Source organism: Lipotes vexillifer, unplaced genomic scaffold, assembly GCF_000442215.2.
Source record: "Lipotes vexillifer unplaced genomic scaffold, Lipotes_vexillifer_v1.1 scaffold2116, whole genome shotgun sequence".
In the NCBI taxonomy this organism is placed as follows: Eukaryota; Metazoa; Chordata; class Mammalia; order Artiodactyla; family Lipotidae; genus Lipotes; species Lipotes vexillifer.
In genome coordinates this window covers 259,866-277,297 of record NW_006791713.1, presented here as the reverse complement: position 1 = coordinate 277,297, position 17,432 = coordinate 259,866, and the positions used below count along the sequence as shown (strand labels likewise).

At 42.5% G+C, this 17,432-nt stretch overlaps 1 protein-coding gene across 1 annotated transcript in view; it reads right to left on the bottom strand.

Moving 5' to 3' along the window:
* MICU2 (mitochondrial calcium uptake 2) overlaps positions 1–17,432 on the bottom strand; it is an 88,426-nt gene that overhangs the window by 460 nt on the left and 70,534 nt on the right. The window contains exons 7-11 of the mRNA XM_007464501.1: positions 16,079–16,144; positions 11,033–11,130; positions 6,321–6,492; positions 1,797–1,905; positions 1,228–1,385 (exon numbers count right to left, since the gene is read on the bottom strand). Of these exons, the coding sequence (XP_007464563.1) occupies positions 1,228–1,385; positions 1,797–1,905; positions 6,321–6,492; positions 11,033–11,130; positions 16,079–16,144 (603 nt within the window). The remainder of the gene's footprint in view (positions 1–1,227; positions 1,386–1,796; positions 1,906–6,320; positions 6,493–11,032; positions 11,131–16,078; positions 16,145–17,432) is intronic.

Sequence of the window (17,432 nt, the reverse complement as noted above, 5' to 3'; positions counted from 1 at the left end):
CCCTTGGCTAAAATTAAAAAGAAAGAAACCATAAGTCACAATATACTTGATGAGAAGCCTTAAGAAGAAACAGTGGGTTGGCCAAAGAGTTCGTCTGTGGAAACACAAATGAACTCTTCGGCCAACCCAATGATACAGTGATATATACTATAATGTAATTCTCACAAGTACTGTGTGGCTATGATTGCTCTCAGTTAAAGGAGAAGCAAAGGTTAGAAAACATCTGGCTCCTGGTGATCATATGCACAGCATTGCTGGAAATCCACCAAGTGGAAGCAAAAGTCGATTTCAGATTATATTTATGTCCTTTTCCTACCATTGATTTGAAGCTCTTCTCTTTAATATGTTTTTGAGAAACGGCAAAGAGGCTGCTGGATATGTTAAACTGTTAACTGGCAAGGCTGGTTTAATTTCCAGGAATATGATCATTAACTATGAGGTGCTGGATAAGCACAAGCTTGTAAATCACGTCTGCTAGTGGAGATCATATTTGTTCATTTTCCGTAAATAATGTTTGCAGCAGGAAAACGAACGTGCTCTTCTAAGTTGTAACTGAACAGCTCTGTTTACATGAACCCACCGCAGTCTCTCTCCTGTTCTCCCTCCTGCCTTTCTTCCGCACTCACTACCTACTTATCATCTCCTGGAACCTTATTTTCACCCTGCAGATGGCTTTCATGAGTGTCTCTAGCAGATGCTAATCTAAACAGAATTCTGAGTTTGATTTGTCCTTCAGTTATAGACCCACTATGTGAACTTGAGTGAATAAGATAAGAGCTAACACCTACTTCAAGTGTCTCAGCCACTACATTAAATATTTTACGCTTAACTCTCATAATAATTCTTTCTGGTAGATTCTGTTTCTCACTGTTACAGATGAGGAATCTGAGGCTCAGAAGAATTACGTGTCTTTGCAAGATGTGGCAGTTAGTATGCGACAGGGCTGGGGTTTGGGTCTCAGCGTCTAACGACAAGAGCCCAAAGCAAAACTCTAGGCTATGACTTCTGAGTAGCGCTTCCTGATTCAGACTATTTTAAAAAAAAGCAAAGAAGAACGGTGGATCCCATCTGTAGGAGATGCTTCAGTGTTGTAACTATAGCTTATAGTCTCTTTAAAAATGATGAAAACTCCATTTAAGACAGTACATTTGCTCAAATTCTAGGTTTACTTCCATTCACTTAACTACATATAAACATGTAACTATTTAAAAGCTCAAAATCTGTTACCCATAAACCTCGATGCATCCTGTTTTTTAACACCCCAAGAAACTCTTCATGACTAAGACACTCATCACCATCCAAATCAAAGATCTTGAAGACGGTGTCCAAGATATTGTCGGAGAGTTCTTGTCCCGTTGCTACCTTCACAGCTCTCTTAAACTCCGCTAAAAGGAGAAAATATAAAAACTCATCAACAATGTAAAATAGTCTAAATGTTTATTATCTGAGAAGAAAAAACAACTCTATATATTTATCACTTGGGAAGTAAAACAAGAACAAAAATGTGTTCAAATAATAAACTTGGCTGAGAAATGTCAGCATGCTATTTTAATGTAATCAGTGTTTTGAACACAGATATTTAAATATTTTCTTCTACTTCTCGGGGAAAAGTAAAGTAAAAGCAAAAAAGTAATTGTTAATAAATTGTTGTAAATCTGGAATAACCACATTGAATTCATTGAAAGGCCAATCAACTGTTTTTTCTGGTAAGTGGTCCCTTGATTGGTATCAACCAGGTGAAGAACAGAGTGACACTGTTTGCAGATGACAAAAATTAAGTGATTCATATAACTTACCTAGTCTGACAGGGCGATGAGCTAAACTAAACATCTGCATGGCAATAGCGAAGTCTTCCAAGTGGGTCGCAAAATGACAAAATGACTTGAACTCATCCAAACTAATGCTCTAATAAAATAACAGAGTGAGTTTTTATTACAATCTTGTAAACACATTAAATGATTTTATGAATAAAACTGTGAGTCCTCTTTTCTGTCATAAAGCCTGTGCACTTACATCTTTCTAAGCAAGTCTATTGAAAAATCTGAGATGCAGAATAACAAGAGAACTACAGATTCTAGAGATTAGGAGGAACCCCAAGAGATTAAGTGCAGGTCCCCTGGGTGTGACCGTGCAGACTGAGCACTGTGTGAGCGTGAGTGCACGGCTGGGGGCCCCGGGGCTGTGAGCGTGGGGCTGGGGGCGTGTGTTACAGCCCCGCTGTATCTCCTCAAAGGTCCTACATGGGGCTTCCCTGATGGCGCAGTGGTTGAGAGTCCGCCTGCCGATGCAGGGGACGCGGGTTCGTGCCCCGGTCAGGGAAGATCCCACATGCCGCGGAGTGGCTGGGCCCGTGAGCCGTGGCCGCTGAGCCTGAGCGTCCGGAGCCTGTGCTCCGCAACGGGAGAGGCCTCAGCAGTGAGAGGCCCGCGTACCGCAAAAAAAAAAAAAAAAAGGTCCTACGTGAAGCCTTAACCCCCAGCGTGGCCGTGCGTGGAGGGGGCCTTGACAGGGGTCATTAGGGCTGACTGAGGTCTCAGGGGTGGGCTCTGTTCTGAGAGGACTGGGGTCCTGATGAGAAGAGGGAGAGACACCAGGGCCTCTGGTCTGAGTGTGAGCAGAGGAAAGGCTGCGTCTGCAGCAAAGCAGACACTGACCACGCTGACACCCAACCACCTCGAACTGCCGTTCAAGCCCCCGGTCTGTGGCAGCCCGAGGTGACGGATACATCCTGTCACGTGGCTGCCTCCTTGCTCTTCCACCCCGGGAGCTCGGGGCAGAGGGACCTGCCCTTTCCTCTGTGCACAGTGCAGGCCTCACTAAGCCTCCAGGGGCCTCTCAGGGGTGAAGTTCATCCTCTAAGGCTACTGAACAGAACGGTCAGGACTTGACCCTTGGCCCATCTGATTTTAAAACCTATGCACTTAAACAAAAAATAAGTTAAAGAACCTAGTTTTTCCACTGAAAAAAAAAAAGTATGAAAATTCTTATTTTGAAAGTAGATTCTTCCCTGCCTGAAAAACTTTCTGTTTGTGGAGACCTTCGGGACCATGCCCTCTGCACGTGTGAGGCTGATTCAAGTTTCACTGCTTTCAGATTTTGTGAGTTTATCGAATTTTTATTTTTTTAAATTTAAACTTTTGAAGAGGTAATATGTATACATGGTGGGAAAAAAAAATCCAACAATTCAGTAAGTAAAAAATGAAAAGTCTTCTTTCTTCTTTCACCCCTGTGACACACCCCTCCTGTGTCCTTCCAGAAACGGGCGCCTGCTGTCTGCGGCGGGCGGGGGCGGCCCCCCCCCCCGCCACGCCTCCTCCCTGCTGTACTCTCTCATCAGCACACATCAGAGGGTGGCTTTCTCTACGTTGTGGTCTCAAAGCAGGCACCGGGGCCACCTTTCTGATTTTGGCTTTACTGCTGGTGAGAAACGGTTTGTCGTCAATGCTGCAACCTGCATGTCTGTAATTGTGGGTGAAGGTAAGCACTTTGCACTTCTATGCGCATCCGTCATCTGTGGATTTCTGCTCCGGGGCTCGAGGGGCTGGCGGGTGATCTGTTACTAGGAGGCAACTCTCCACGGTCTTTGGCGTTTCTGCGCATCTTGTGAACAGAGGCCCAACCACCTTTCTGCTCCACACGGCCTTTCCAGGGCGTCTGTAGAGTAAACAGCCTCGAAGAGAGACGGTGTCTCCCTCGGAGCAGAGGGCAGCCTTGCCTACTGTCCGTCATGAAAGACCCAGGCTCCTCGGCTGTAGCATGAACCCACTTCGTGAGCCTTGGGGGCAGGGGGACGGACGCAGACGTGGTGCTCGTGCTGCCTCTAAGCTGCAAATGATGAGCTTCTCTGACTCTGACCCAACGGGCTGTGTCTTCTGCCGGCACCCGTCACGTGGCAGAGGCTAACTTGCAAACGACAAAATCTCAGACACTTTAGTAATTAACACACTGATATCTGAGATCCCATTTTCTATATTAAGTAGGGTAGAATGTTGGACCCTCCAACGTTCTTGATCTTTTAAGATTCATTAGAAATTAAAGAAATTGGTCTCTTACATGTGATGCCAATATTTCCCCCCATTTTGTTAATTTTTTTCTTTTGACTTTGATTATAATTTTGGGGGGATGAGGGAGGCAACAGACTTCTACATTTTAGGTAGTAATTTAATCAATTTCATTGAAAGCTTCTAGGTTTTTGCTTAGTATATACACCTCACTCTAAGACATTGTTTCCAAGTTTTCTTCTATACTGTTTCAGTTTTCTCTTTAACATTGAATTCTTTGATCCATCTAGAATTTATTTTAGAGGAATGAGTGAGGTGGAGGTTACCTTCATTTTCTCCCTCAGAGGCCAGTGAATTACCCCAGTGCCATTTACTCACAGTTGTTCTTTTACTCAACGAACTTGCAATCTGAGGTTACATATACTCAATTTCTGTATTCGTAATCTATTTCTAACTTAATATTCCATTCAACTGATTTGTCAAATTCATTGTCAGTAACACTGTTTTAGTTCCAATGTTTGGTGATGCATTTTAATATCTCAGCTTTCTTTTTTTTTTAAAGACTTCATTTTTTTAGAGCAGTTTTAGGTTCATAGCAAAAGTATGGGGAAGGTGCAGAGATTTCCATGTACCCCCTGCCCCCTCATCAGCAGTTTCACACAGACTTGTGGCTTGTCTGGCTCCCTCTCAAGAATCCAAGGCCTTTTTATGGATGCCTGTTGGTGGTCACCAGTATCTGGTGCTCTCCTGAGACCTGCACATGTCAGGACCACGCTGCTTGGCTTCCTTGCAGTAACATGTGGTCATGCGATCAGTCCGGCCAGTGGCCGAGTGTGATGCTTCCAGGCCTAAAGATTTAATTGCTGGAATGTGACTCACTCCTTTCTTTTCCTGCCTCTGAGGCTGGTGTTTCTAGCAGATGGGGGAGCTCCAAAGGGGCGGAGCCTCGGAGAGTGTGGGCCCCCCAGCAACTGCGTGGGCAGGGTCTCCCACCAGCCCACAAGGGACGTGCAGTATGACTGAGAAGGAAGCTCTCCCGTGTCAGCCTTGGGCTTCCAGGGCTAATGTGAAAGTGCAGCAAACCTAGGCTGTTCAGACTGTACAACATTACATTTACAGACTGATTTAAGGGACAACTGCTATGTTTATAATAGTAAGACATTCTAGTCAATACCAGGGGGTGTCTCTACAGTTAGATAAGTTTTCTTTTCTATCCGTCAAGGCTTTAAAGTTTTTTCTATATATTTCTTGTTAAATTTATTTCTAATTGTTATATATCTTTATTGCAATTATAAATGAGATCTTCATTATATTTTATTATCTTTTTCCTCATTATAGAGATCGCTTTAAAAAAATTATATAAAAACACATGTTCACTAAGAGGTAAAATGAGGTCTGGGTTTTAAATTTTTTATTTATTTATTTATTTCTGTGGTACGCAGGCCTCTCACTGTTGTGGTCTCTCCCGTTGCGGAGCACAGGCTCCGGACACACAGGCTCAGTGGCCATGGCTCACAGGCCCAGCCACCCCGCGGCATGTGGGACATGTGGGATCTTCCCAGACCGGGGCACGAACCCGTGTTCCCTGCATCGGCAGGCGGACTCTCAACCACTGCGCCACCAGGGAAACCCCGGTCTGGGTTTTTTTAAAAAAAATTAATTAATTAATTAATTAATTATTGGCTGTGTCGGGTCTTCCTCGCTGTGTGCGGGCTTTCTCTAGTTGTGGTGAGCGGGGGCTACTCTTCACTGCAGTGCGCGGGCTTCTCATTGCGGTGGCTTCTCTTGTTGCGGAGCGCGGACTCTAGGCACACGGGCTTCAGTAGCTGTGGCACGCGGGCTCAGTAGTTGTAGCTCGTGGGCTCTAGAGCACAGGCTCAGTAGTTGTGGTGCACAGGCTTAGTTACTCCGTGGCATATGGGATCTTCCCGGACCAGGGCTTGAACCCATGTCCCCTGCACTGATGGGCGGATTCTTAACCATTGCGCCACCAGGGAAGTCCTGAGGTCTGGGTTTTAATTTGGGGTAGTGGGGCACATAATGAGGGAAATTAAAAAACAAAAAAAAAACCCCCAAAACCACATGCCCATTTGAAAAAAAATTTTTTTGGAACAATAAAGTAAAAACTCACTCAAAGTCTTACCACTGTCCATTAATCATTATTAACAGTTTGGCAATCATCATTTCATGCATCACACAATTATATAATAGACAGTAGGTTAGTCTTCATTAATTTGGAAGTTACTTTATTGAATTATATAAACATGTCTAACTTACTGTTTCATTTTCAACATGAGCATAATAAAAAGGCACACCAACCTCTCCTGCGGACAGCTTCTCTCTCACATTTTTCCAATAAACGTCTTTGTTTTCAGTGTTGGTGAAAAAAAGGAGCCATTCTGCAAAGTCTTCTTTTCTCATGAAACTCAAACCTTTAGAGAACTGAAGGAACTCCATTTCTTGGACCTCCGTCTGTAAGTTTTCCATAAATCTAAATGTTAAAATATGAGATGGATGTCAGTAACTCATGGCTTTGCCTTAGTGCTATAAATGGATTGCAGGCACCTTAAGCAGCATCTCTATGAGTTTCAATACGTTGCAGATCCCCTTACGTACCTTCCACGTGTTAAAAGATCTGTACTACATGTCATGTCACGATTTAACAGAAATATACATGGGGAGCAAAAGAGGCATGTTCTCGTTCAACGGGAGAAGAACCGTCACTGTTAAAAATTGACTTTTGCTTTAGAGCCTCTGCATTTATTCCACAGACCTTAAACGTATGAAGGGGGAGTTTGATTTCAGGCTTCTACCTATGTGACAGGAAAGAGTCGGTTTCCTACAACATTTTCTGAATGTACTGGATACATGAATTTATTTACCAATGCCCTGTGTCTTTGGGTCAAAGCAGAATTTTATCTAAAATTTGAGGCATTTCAAGTTTGGGCTGATCAACTAACTCTCTTAGTGATACGCTTTGTCCTCCGTTTTACTGAGTTTTACTGTACTGGGTGCTGTGATGGCATCAACTGATTCTTATAAGGGTTGTTAAAAGGGTGTTTTACTTGCAAATGGGTGTGTACAGTGATCAGGGAAGTACAAAATATGGTATAAACACATTACTAACTGTTCCTTTCCTTTTTCTTTTTCTTTGGGCTCTGCCTGAGGCTGAAATATTATAAACGTAATTGCTGTTAAACTATCCGTTGTCTGGTTTAAGCTCTTTCATCTTAACTAATTATATTACTTCTGAAGAACATTAAATGCGCTTAATGATAAAATCTTGTCTCAAATTATACGTCTTGTCAAGACATGAAAGTCTGGGACATGATACTGGACATAAATATCTGAATTGAAGAATTTACAGTACAAAAGGCCACCAAATGCATGCTGAACAAATTAAATAGTTTATAAATTAGTGTCTTAATTGGAAGACAGTGTCATAATTGGAAACAACGGGAGAAATCTGTTTTGCTTATCTGGGTTTTTTAGGCCACAGTGTCTTGTAGAGTATTTACTACTAATTTGCAAGTTTACCAATCAAGGCCATTCTTCCCGAGAGCCGATCGCGGAATATATTTACCAGCACAGCACTGCTTACGGACATCTCTGAATTTATAAAAGCTCTTCATGAATTTAGAACATCCTCAACTAATAATTGGTATCTCAGAATTTAAAAAAATCCCAGTCCTAAAAAGTACATCTGCACCTGCATCAATATCCTCCTAATTTTTCCTGATGAGAAAACTTGAGACCAATTTTCTTCCCTTTCCAACCACTTCCCTATCTTCAGTCACAAAGTTATTTTAAGTTTTAACTATTTATTGGAATAAAAAATGAGGTCAAACATACCACACAGGAAATAAACACAGGGGTTATTTCTGGTCACTAGTTTTAGGGCTAACCGCTGAGTTTAGAGGAAGAGAAAAAGAAATGCAGAAGACAAGTCCCCAGTAAAGTAAGACGACAGGGAGGAAGAGACGGGAAAAACAAACAAGACAAACAGGCACTGGCACAGAGCGGGTAAACACCATCGCCAGCTGCCTGCGGAGTCTGAGCTTCAGTATTTTTTCCCCTGAACTATATATATGCTGATAAAGAACTGAATTCTCACAGTTAAATTACCTGTTGATTTCATAACAATGAATAGACACCAAAATTCCAGGAGATAGAACTTAAATTATACTTTAGCTTTTACTGAAATGGCTAAGTGGTATTTCAGCTGGAGAATCTGACTAGTTGTGGAAGTAAAAAAAAAAAACCCCAAACAAGCCACCAATTTATCCACATGTTCCCTCAGTCACTGGTACGTTTCTCTTGACACCTGATGGCATCTCCTAAGTCTGTCTGTCCCTCTGGTCACCTGGGGGGACGACTTCCTTGAAAGCCCACCCAGTGCCCCCAACCACCTAGCAAGCAACTGCAGGACCACCTCTTTCAGAAACTCTGTGACTGCTCGAAACTTAAACCTGTGTCTGAATTTCACCTCTCCAATTTCTAGTTACATGATCTATTATAATAGTTATACCTGCATCACATCTAAGCTTGTGAACAGCCTCACTGAGTGGGTCTCATCATCACCATCTCACTGGTGAAGGAACAGACCCGACACTCAGGTCCAATCGCTTGTCAAATCAAATCACACTTAGCAAACTGTCAAGTTCCGCACTGAAACCCAGGTTTGTCTAAATCAAAAATATGTGTTTTTTTTTCAAAATATAATATTGTTTCTCTAAATGAGAAAACTAGTATCTCTAGGTAAATACCACAATTAGCTACCACAACACTAACTCTGTGTCACCTTCCCTGCCTTTCCTTGAGACTTATAAGCTGTAATTTATAAAACAATATCCTTTATCAGACAAGCTGTAAAGAGGATGCTAAGACAAAGGTCAGAAGAGAAAAGCAAACATCTTTTTGTAAGGAAGGATTATACGTTATACTCCCATAAAAACAAAACTATAAGCTCCATATAACAAATACTGAAAGAACTTCTTGTGCAATTTTAATGAGTAATTTGGCCACTACAATGGTGACCAGTTAAAAATTATATATACAATTTTATATTATATTACATATACATAATATAACATAATATAATATAATATAATATATAATACAATATAATATAATATATGGAAGCTATTTTCTGTTACTTTACGACTTACGCAAAATGTTAAAGACATGTTATGATTACCGAATTCTAGCCCAGTGCACCTGTAACGTTAACTTTAGGGGCGGCCTCCTCCATTCAAGAGCCAAGTCCCTGAAAAACTGCATTTAAAGCATTCTTTGTTAATTGGATCTTTTTTTAAATTGCATAATGGTATTACAAATTTCACAGGGCCCATTAATTACAGAAACTTTAAGAAAAAGTTTAAAGTAAGAATTCTAAATGAAATCATTCCCTTTAAGGAAAATTAAAGTTAGAAGCAACTTTAAACAATCACTAAGCCCTACAATTTTATCTCCTAAATGTGTCTTGAAAACTCCCAGTCCAAAGTCTTTATCGCCACCCCACTGGTTCAGGGCTCCTGTCATTCCTCATCTGCAGTAGCCCAGCGGGCTCGTGTCGCATCGGATCCCCCTTGTCGTTGCCCAGCATCCTGCCAGAGTGACGCCTGTCTGACCAGGCACCAAGCACGGGATGCCTGCGGGGCCTCCCTCATGGCGTAACTCAAGCTGGGCCTTCTGGTGCGTGAACCCTCACACAGGAAGCATACGCCTCCTGGGCCTCCACCCTCACCTCTGCCCACCCCTCATGCTTGTTTATTTCTCTACCATGCCTGCCCTCTCTGATTCCTGGACAAGCCATATGTTCTCCCGCGTGTCCTTCCTCGTGCTGTTCTCCGTCCCTCCCTCCCAGACCATTTCTCCCTGGCTAATTTCTGCTCATCTGTCAAGATCGGCGTAGGGCTATTTCCTCCAGAAAGCTTCCTGATCACCTACTCCAGAAGTGATCTTCTGTGCTGCCCAAAACCCTATCCACCTGTGATAGCACTGACCGAATGCATTTAAATTTCTCTGCACATTTACTAGACAGTTCCCAGGAGGGACCAGCCCTGCATCTGAGGCACAGCCTGGCACATAGCAGCACATGGAACACACTCAGTCAGTCTTTAGTTAGCTGCGCTGAGTTGACAAGAGGCGTCTCCTTCCTCCCAAATCGGTGCTTTTCCACCATTCTGAGCTGCTTTCTGGTATTTGTTCTAAGACTCTGGTTAGTGGGGAGGCCCGTGAACACAGGGGCTGGTTCTGCATGGAGTTGTTCTTGGAGGGGAGGAGGTAAACAGGACACGACACTGCGATGCTTACAATGCCACAGAATGTAAGTGCGGTTCCCTCCCTGCAGATGAAGACGTGAATGCAGCAAGGTCCGCAAGCTGGACTGGACCACAGACACGCCCACCACGTACCGACGCATCAACACGCCTGTGCTGTTCACAGCTGCTTTCACGCTGTGACGGCTGAGCTGCGCAGCCAGGACAGAGACCATACTCACTGACTGGCCCTTTATGAAGAAGGGCTGCCGACCCCTGGGCTGGGGGCGGGGACGGCGGGAGCAGAGCTTGGCTGTGCCGTCTCAGCAGAGCCGGCCCCAGCTCCTGCCAACCATCAGCAGACGGCAACAGCAGGGGCCTGTTCAGTCTAGAAGGCCCGATTCTGGCCCCCACTGGAGAAGCACCCAGCTGACCCAAAGACTCGTGGCAGTAACGAATGGTCACTGTTTTAAGTTGGGCTGGTTTGTTGTGAATTAAGAACTAACTGATACGAGGGGCATCTCTCTCTTCTAGCTGCAAACAGTAAGTTACTAATTATTGTAGTCTGTAAAATGAATACTACTTTTCATAATAGGTTAGAGGTATTTTTGAGCATAGTAACTTTAGTTTACATTTCACAGGTTTTGCTCTCAGAGATACTGTATCTGGTTTTATGGCCTGCAGTTCTGGGACATAAATAAATGTATTCAGTTGTTTCTTTACCTCTTACCTATAAAATTTCCCTAAATGAATATAAATATTTGCATTTACCTTCGAAATTCTTTATAGTGAAGTTTTCTTTCTCCTCTTTTTCCAAAGAAACGTATCTGAAGGGTGGTGTTAATTTCAGGTTCTTTCACTGTTGGTTCCTGTAAAAAAAAATGATACAATAATTTCAAGTAATTATATAACCAAGAACAAAAAATGGATCCTGTAGCCTGGAATTCTTAGGACAATACCCACAAAAGATTCTAGTAACAACAACAAGAGGGCGAGAACAGATGTAGCCATTCTGTCTGTTACTCTGCATAACACTATTCTATATCATGGCTCAAGCAGGAGGAAAACAACAGGGCTAAAGCACTCAAAGGACCCAAGGTGGGCTTCAGCAGTGAACGACATTTTGGATCAGGCCAAAAAGAGAGCTTAGAATAGTGAGATGAGTTATTTTCAAATGTGACCCTTAGGCATTTTCTAGTAAAGCAGGACTGAGAGAATTAAAGCAGGGAAGTCTTGGACCTTTTGCTGAACGCTAGAAATGGAGCACTAGCTTTTCCTAGTTATAAAGTTACCGGCTGAGGATTCCATTCAAGGCTACGAGAGAAGCAGATTCACAGACTCTTCCTCCTTCAAATCTCCAATAAAATAAACAAAAATAATAACAAAACAGAGCTGCTAAAAAGATTATCAGCAGCAACTAAACAACAAATGGGGGTACAAACTTAAACCAAATAATCTGAAAAAGAGCACCTGGAGAAAGAAATTCAGGCACTGGATGGTCCAGCCTGCTCCCCAATCCTGCCCCCACTTCCCAGATACAGCAGCAGGTGGGGTGACTGTCACATGGTGAGAACTCATGAAAGCCTGGGTGTAGTCGGAGAGAAGGTGGCTGGGACCAGCGAGGCTCCAAGACAGCGTGTGGGCTCAGGCAGAGGGCGGGCCGGCTTCTGGACTTAGAACCTTCTGGGCACTGTTCAACTGAAGGATGATTGGGAGCCCAGAGAGGGGAATGCGCCTTGGAGGGCGGAGTGGGTCTAGGTCCTTTACGGCAGCACAGGAAAGTGAGCACAGTTTAGTACTCCAGCAAGGGCTGCAGGGCAGGGCATCAAAACGTGACCACCTGCAGCTCAGAACCAGAGCTGGCCCGGGGAAGGCAGCGACAGACTTGAAAAGAGCCTGAGGTGGGACGGGGGCCCAGCCTCCCAGCCCGTGAGCAGGGCTGCATCTGCAAGCGGACACCCTGCTCAGTCTCTGCTCGACACCGGCTGTGTGGACATGGGGACAGCTCCCGGGAGGCCAGGCAGAGACAAGTGCAGCCTCAGGTTCTGGAGGGGACAGACTGCAGAGACTGAGCGCAGGCAAGTCACCCACACATCCAGCGACCAGCCGGCCACGGCCCTGGGGCCGCAGGGGGCTCGCCCGCACCTCACCGCCCCTGCCAAGGGGTCGGCTCATGGGGAGGAAGCGGTGGTTCCAGCGGGGCTGATTGACACAGAGCCCTCCACAGTACTGACTCTTAAACACTTGACTTTGTGTCTAATAATTTTATAAAATAGCCACTATAAATACAAATGTGGATTTTAACTGGACTTCCACACAAGTGTGGGCAGGAAGTCATGCCTGGAGTTTTTTCTTAATTCCCATATAAATGCTCAGGAGATATACTAAAACACAAAACCGTATGTGTTCTCGTTAAGGTTAGAACATGATCAGGATGTCTACCAAGAACACTATTACTAAACATTTTTTGGGGTAGTTTTGTCCAATACATAAAGGAATAAACGAAGATTAATATTATTTAGAAATAATTTTATACTTAGAACAACCAGGAAAATCAACAGAAAAAAGAGGAAAATTCAGTTAAGACAGACTGGTACAGAAACATTAAAAATTAAATGAATTTCCTGCTTAACAGCAATAATTTTTCCTTTGAGGGTAAAGATTCTATTTATAATAGTAAAAAAGTTAAGTAATGAAATATCCCTAGGGATGCCCTTAAGAAACAAATTTCAGATGAATGAAACAATTATATGTAAGAAAATAAAACCACAACTAAATCAGAGGATAATAGAGGTTAGAATTTAACAACTAATTTTGATGTAGGGAAGGCATTTTAAAGAATGAAAGTAACTGAATAAATAAAAAGACAGCTAAACATGACTACATTAAAAATAAAAACATCTATAACCAAAACATCTTAAACAAAAACAAATCTGAAAAATATTTCAATAATTTTGACAGACACTAGGTTAATATTCTCAAGTATATGAAGAAAAACCCTAAAGAAATTCCCAAAGAACAGAAACAGAAAATTTGGGTGTGAGGGAGACACAAGAGGGAGGGGATATGGGGATATATGTATACGTATAGCTGATTCACTTTGTTATAAAGCAGAAACTAACACACCACTGTAAAGCAATTATACTCCAATAAAGATGTTAAAAAAAAAGAAACAGAAAATTTATAAAATAAGAAACATGAATGGTGTACGTAACTATCTTTTTTTTTTTTTTTTTTTTTGCGATACGTGGGCCTCTCACTGTTGTGGCCTCTCCCGTTGCGGAGCACAGGCTCCGGACGCGCAGGCTCAGCGGCCATGGCTCACGGGCCCAGCCGCTCCGCGGCACGTGGGATCTTCCCGGACCGGGGCACGAACCCGCGTCCCCTGCATCGGCAGGCGGACTCTCAACCCCTGCGCCACCGGGGAAGCCCTGTACGTAACTATCTTAAAAAAACAATCTGCGATACATTTTCCCGGGTCATACTGACACAGATTAAGAAACAAAACAAAAAAGATACCAACCCTGGAGAGACTGCCGGCAGGCCCGTAAACTGTTACAACCTTTGTGGAAGGCAGCCTGACAATATGGGTCAAAGCCTTACAAGTAGTCATGCCTTCACCTGACAACCTGACTCTTAGATCTCTGTCTTAAATTTACACATGTAGCTATTTACTGCATCGTACAGCAAAGATTTGGAAACAGTCTTAATGACCAAGAACAGGTCAATAGTTAAAAGTGCTATATCTGGGGCTTCCCTGGTGGCTCAGTGGTTAAGAATCCACCTGCCAATGCAGGGGACACGGGTTCGAGCCCTGGTCCAGCAAGATCCCACATGCTGCGGAGCAAGTAAGCCTGTGCCCACAACTGCTGAGCCTGCCCTCTAGAGCCCGTGAGCCACAACTACTGAGCCCACATGCCACAATTACTGAAGCCCGCACGCCTAGAGGCTGTGCTCTGCAACAAGAGAAGCCACCGCAATGAGAAGCCCGCGCACGGCAATGAAGAGTAGCCCCTGCTCGCCGCAACTAGAGAAAGCCTGCGCAGCAACGAAGACCCAGCGCAGCCAAAAATAAATAAATAAAATAAATCTATTAAAAAATAAGTTAAAAAAAGTGTTTTATCCGTAAGATTAGGTATTTGTTCATTCATTAAAAAATATTTACGGAGTATATAGGTTATGCCTGGTGCTCTACCAGGCTATGTAGATACAACTTGTATAGTAAGGAATTAACCTTACCCAGATGTCTGGCCTTTGCCCTGGGCTGCTAAGAGGTGGTCCCTAAGAGAAGGTGCCTTTGTTTACCCGGGGGCCTTGGGCCACAACTGGTAGTCCAACAATGAGATTTGGGGTGGAGGCTTTGGGCCATAGGGTATCAGCTTGACCTCCAGAAGGGCTAGAGTCTGAGGTCAGCCACGAGGACAGCCAACCACGTTTCCATGGCTGACCTCAACAGTCTCTGGACACCAAAGCCCTGGCTGGCACTACTCCGTGTGTGCTGTCACAGTCACTGCTGGGAAAGTCAGTGCTTTCCACACTCCCCTGGGAGAGGACGACCAGAACCTCTGGATTCTGCCTACGAGTCTCTACCCTTGGCTGATTTTAACCTGCACCCTCTCACTGTAATAAACTGTAGCCACGGACCTAACAACTTTTGGGGAGTACTATGAGTCCTTCCAATGAATTATCAGACCCAAGGTGATACTGGGGGCCCCCTGAGCCTCCAGCTGGCATCAGAGGTAAGGGTGGTCGCGTGGCCTGCTCCCTAACCTCACACGACCTCAGAAAGAATGAGGATGCGCACGCTCCAGAAGACACAGACGATTAAACAATTACCCTAAGGAGGGGCAGGTGGTGTGGCAGGACACGCAGGGAGCTGAGGACACGGAGGAGGTGCACACCTGGGAGGCGGGGCACCATTAGAGGACCCGGATACATGTGAAACAAGTCCAGCATAGGGCTGCTCAAAGGGAATGAAATATAAAAAAATTGTGATTTTAATAATTTGCAAAATTTGAAGCACACATGCTCTAAAAGATGAAATGATTTGGAAATTTAAGAAAAGCTCACAGAAAGCAAATTGTGGAATTACAACTGATTAAAAGATTATCAATGGAAAATTTAAGGATATACACTGCTGGTGGGAATGAAAGTTGGTTCATTTTGTACAGAAGATATGTGCCAATATTCATCAAAGTTTATCAACAACCTTAGAAATGTTCATACCTTTTGACCCAGCAAGTGAATTTCTGGGAAGTTACCCCTTGGATATATTCACATATATATAAAGTGATATGATTACAGGATTATTAAGTGCATTATTTGCAATATCAAAAGACTGGATACATGTTAAATATCTTTCAAATGGGGAATGGTTACATCAACTGGTACATCCATCCATACAGCAAAGTACTACGGAGCCATTAAAAAGAATGAGATATTCGGATATGGTAAGAAAAAATGGGAGGATATGGAACAGTGTATATAGTATGCTACTGCTTGTATAAAAATGGTAAAAAGAACACATGGAAATGTTTGGTTGCTTATTTACATACATGCTTATATACACATGAAATATCTCTGGAAGAATACCCAGGAGCTGGGTCATGGGGAGGTAAGTTCTGCCCTGCATACATCCTCTAGTGGGTCTTTTGAGGTCTGGATCATGTGAATGTAGAAAACCTATTTGAAATATTTAGAAAAATTAAGTTACTGTTAATTTCCCCAACTGTTTGGGAATACTTATTTGAGCAAACAGAATAGAGAAGCTATTGTAAATAACATCTGCTTGGAAATACTTAGTTTATTTGCACATACCTGGCATTCTGTTTCATTAGTTATTCTTGTCTTCAAGTCATCCTGTTTACTTATGATCTTCTGCAGCTAGAAAGAATGCAAACATGAATTTAGATGCATGTCTACTGGATTTTAAAAAACAACCTAAAAAACAGATGCTAAGTTTTTATTATAAAATGTTTATTAGTTATTTGTTAAATATTAAATTATTTTTGCATTGTAACTCCTAATATTAGTTTTTACCCCTTAGATCATATAAGAATCAAAGGAGAAAACAGATATGCAAGTATTAACATTATTATGATTTGGATCATTTGTTCTCCTAAGAAAGCTGGCTTGCTTTATGTGTGTATCTATCTATCTATCTATATAAAATATATATACACACACACACATATATATATTCTAAAGGCATCACTGTGTAAAAACTTCATGAGTACCCTCATTCTTCAAGAGAATTTTTATTCCCTTCTTTTTTTTCTCTATCTCTTCTCTTCTTTTTCTATCTCTGGTGCTTTACAGCCACATCTCAAGTACCTAGCTCTTAAAAAGCCATTCGTATCATATAAATGCTCTTCCCTTTTCTCCTTATGCATTAACAAAGCATTAAAATAATTTAAAGGCCTACATTTCTACTAATTATAAACTGTCAATAGTACCTTCAAAAAAAACCCCAAAGAACAAAAAAACAGTACCTTCAGACTGAGTATATTAAAAAACCTACCTACCTTTCAGAGTCATTTGTACCAATCCTCACATGGAAAGCAAATTTAAAAAAAGTTTAAAAAAAAATTAAATGTAGACAAAATCTCAAACTATGGATTCAAATCAATTAGGAGACAAACCTTCACCCATTTTTTCTAGGCTACTTCTTTCTTAATAGTTTGAAAACTGCTGCCACTAAATTCCAAATTAATAAAGTAGTTGCTTCTGTTTTATTTGTTTTAGGCATATGGTTTATCTCTAGTTCTCTCAAGCCCTCAAACTTTTCAACATTCTCCCACCCCCACTTATTTTAGGGAATAAAGTTGAAAAGCTTTCATTTGTTTTATCCTTTATTTTTAAATTGACCATCAACATACTGCCAAGTTCAATACCCAAACATTTCTTGCTTTGCTTTCCACACCTCCTCTTAAAATTTTTAATATGGAAATTTCAGACACAGCAAAGAGACTCCTATAATAACCCACCATATATACACTATTCAGCTCCCACAGTTCACAGTATCCTGCCATTCTCGGTCCAGCTATACTTCAACTACCTACTCCCGGTTCCCTTCTCAATTATTATTATTTATATCTCTTCTGGAAAAATTTTTATACACTGAAACGTACACATCTTAGCCATACAGTTTTTTTTTTTTTGCGGTACGCGG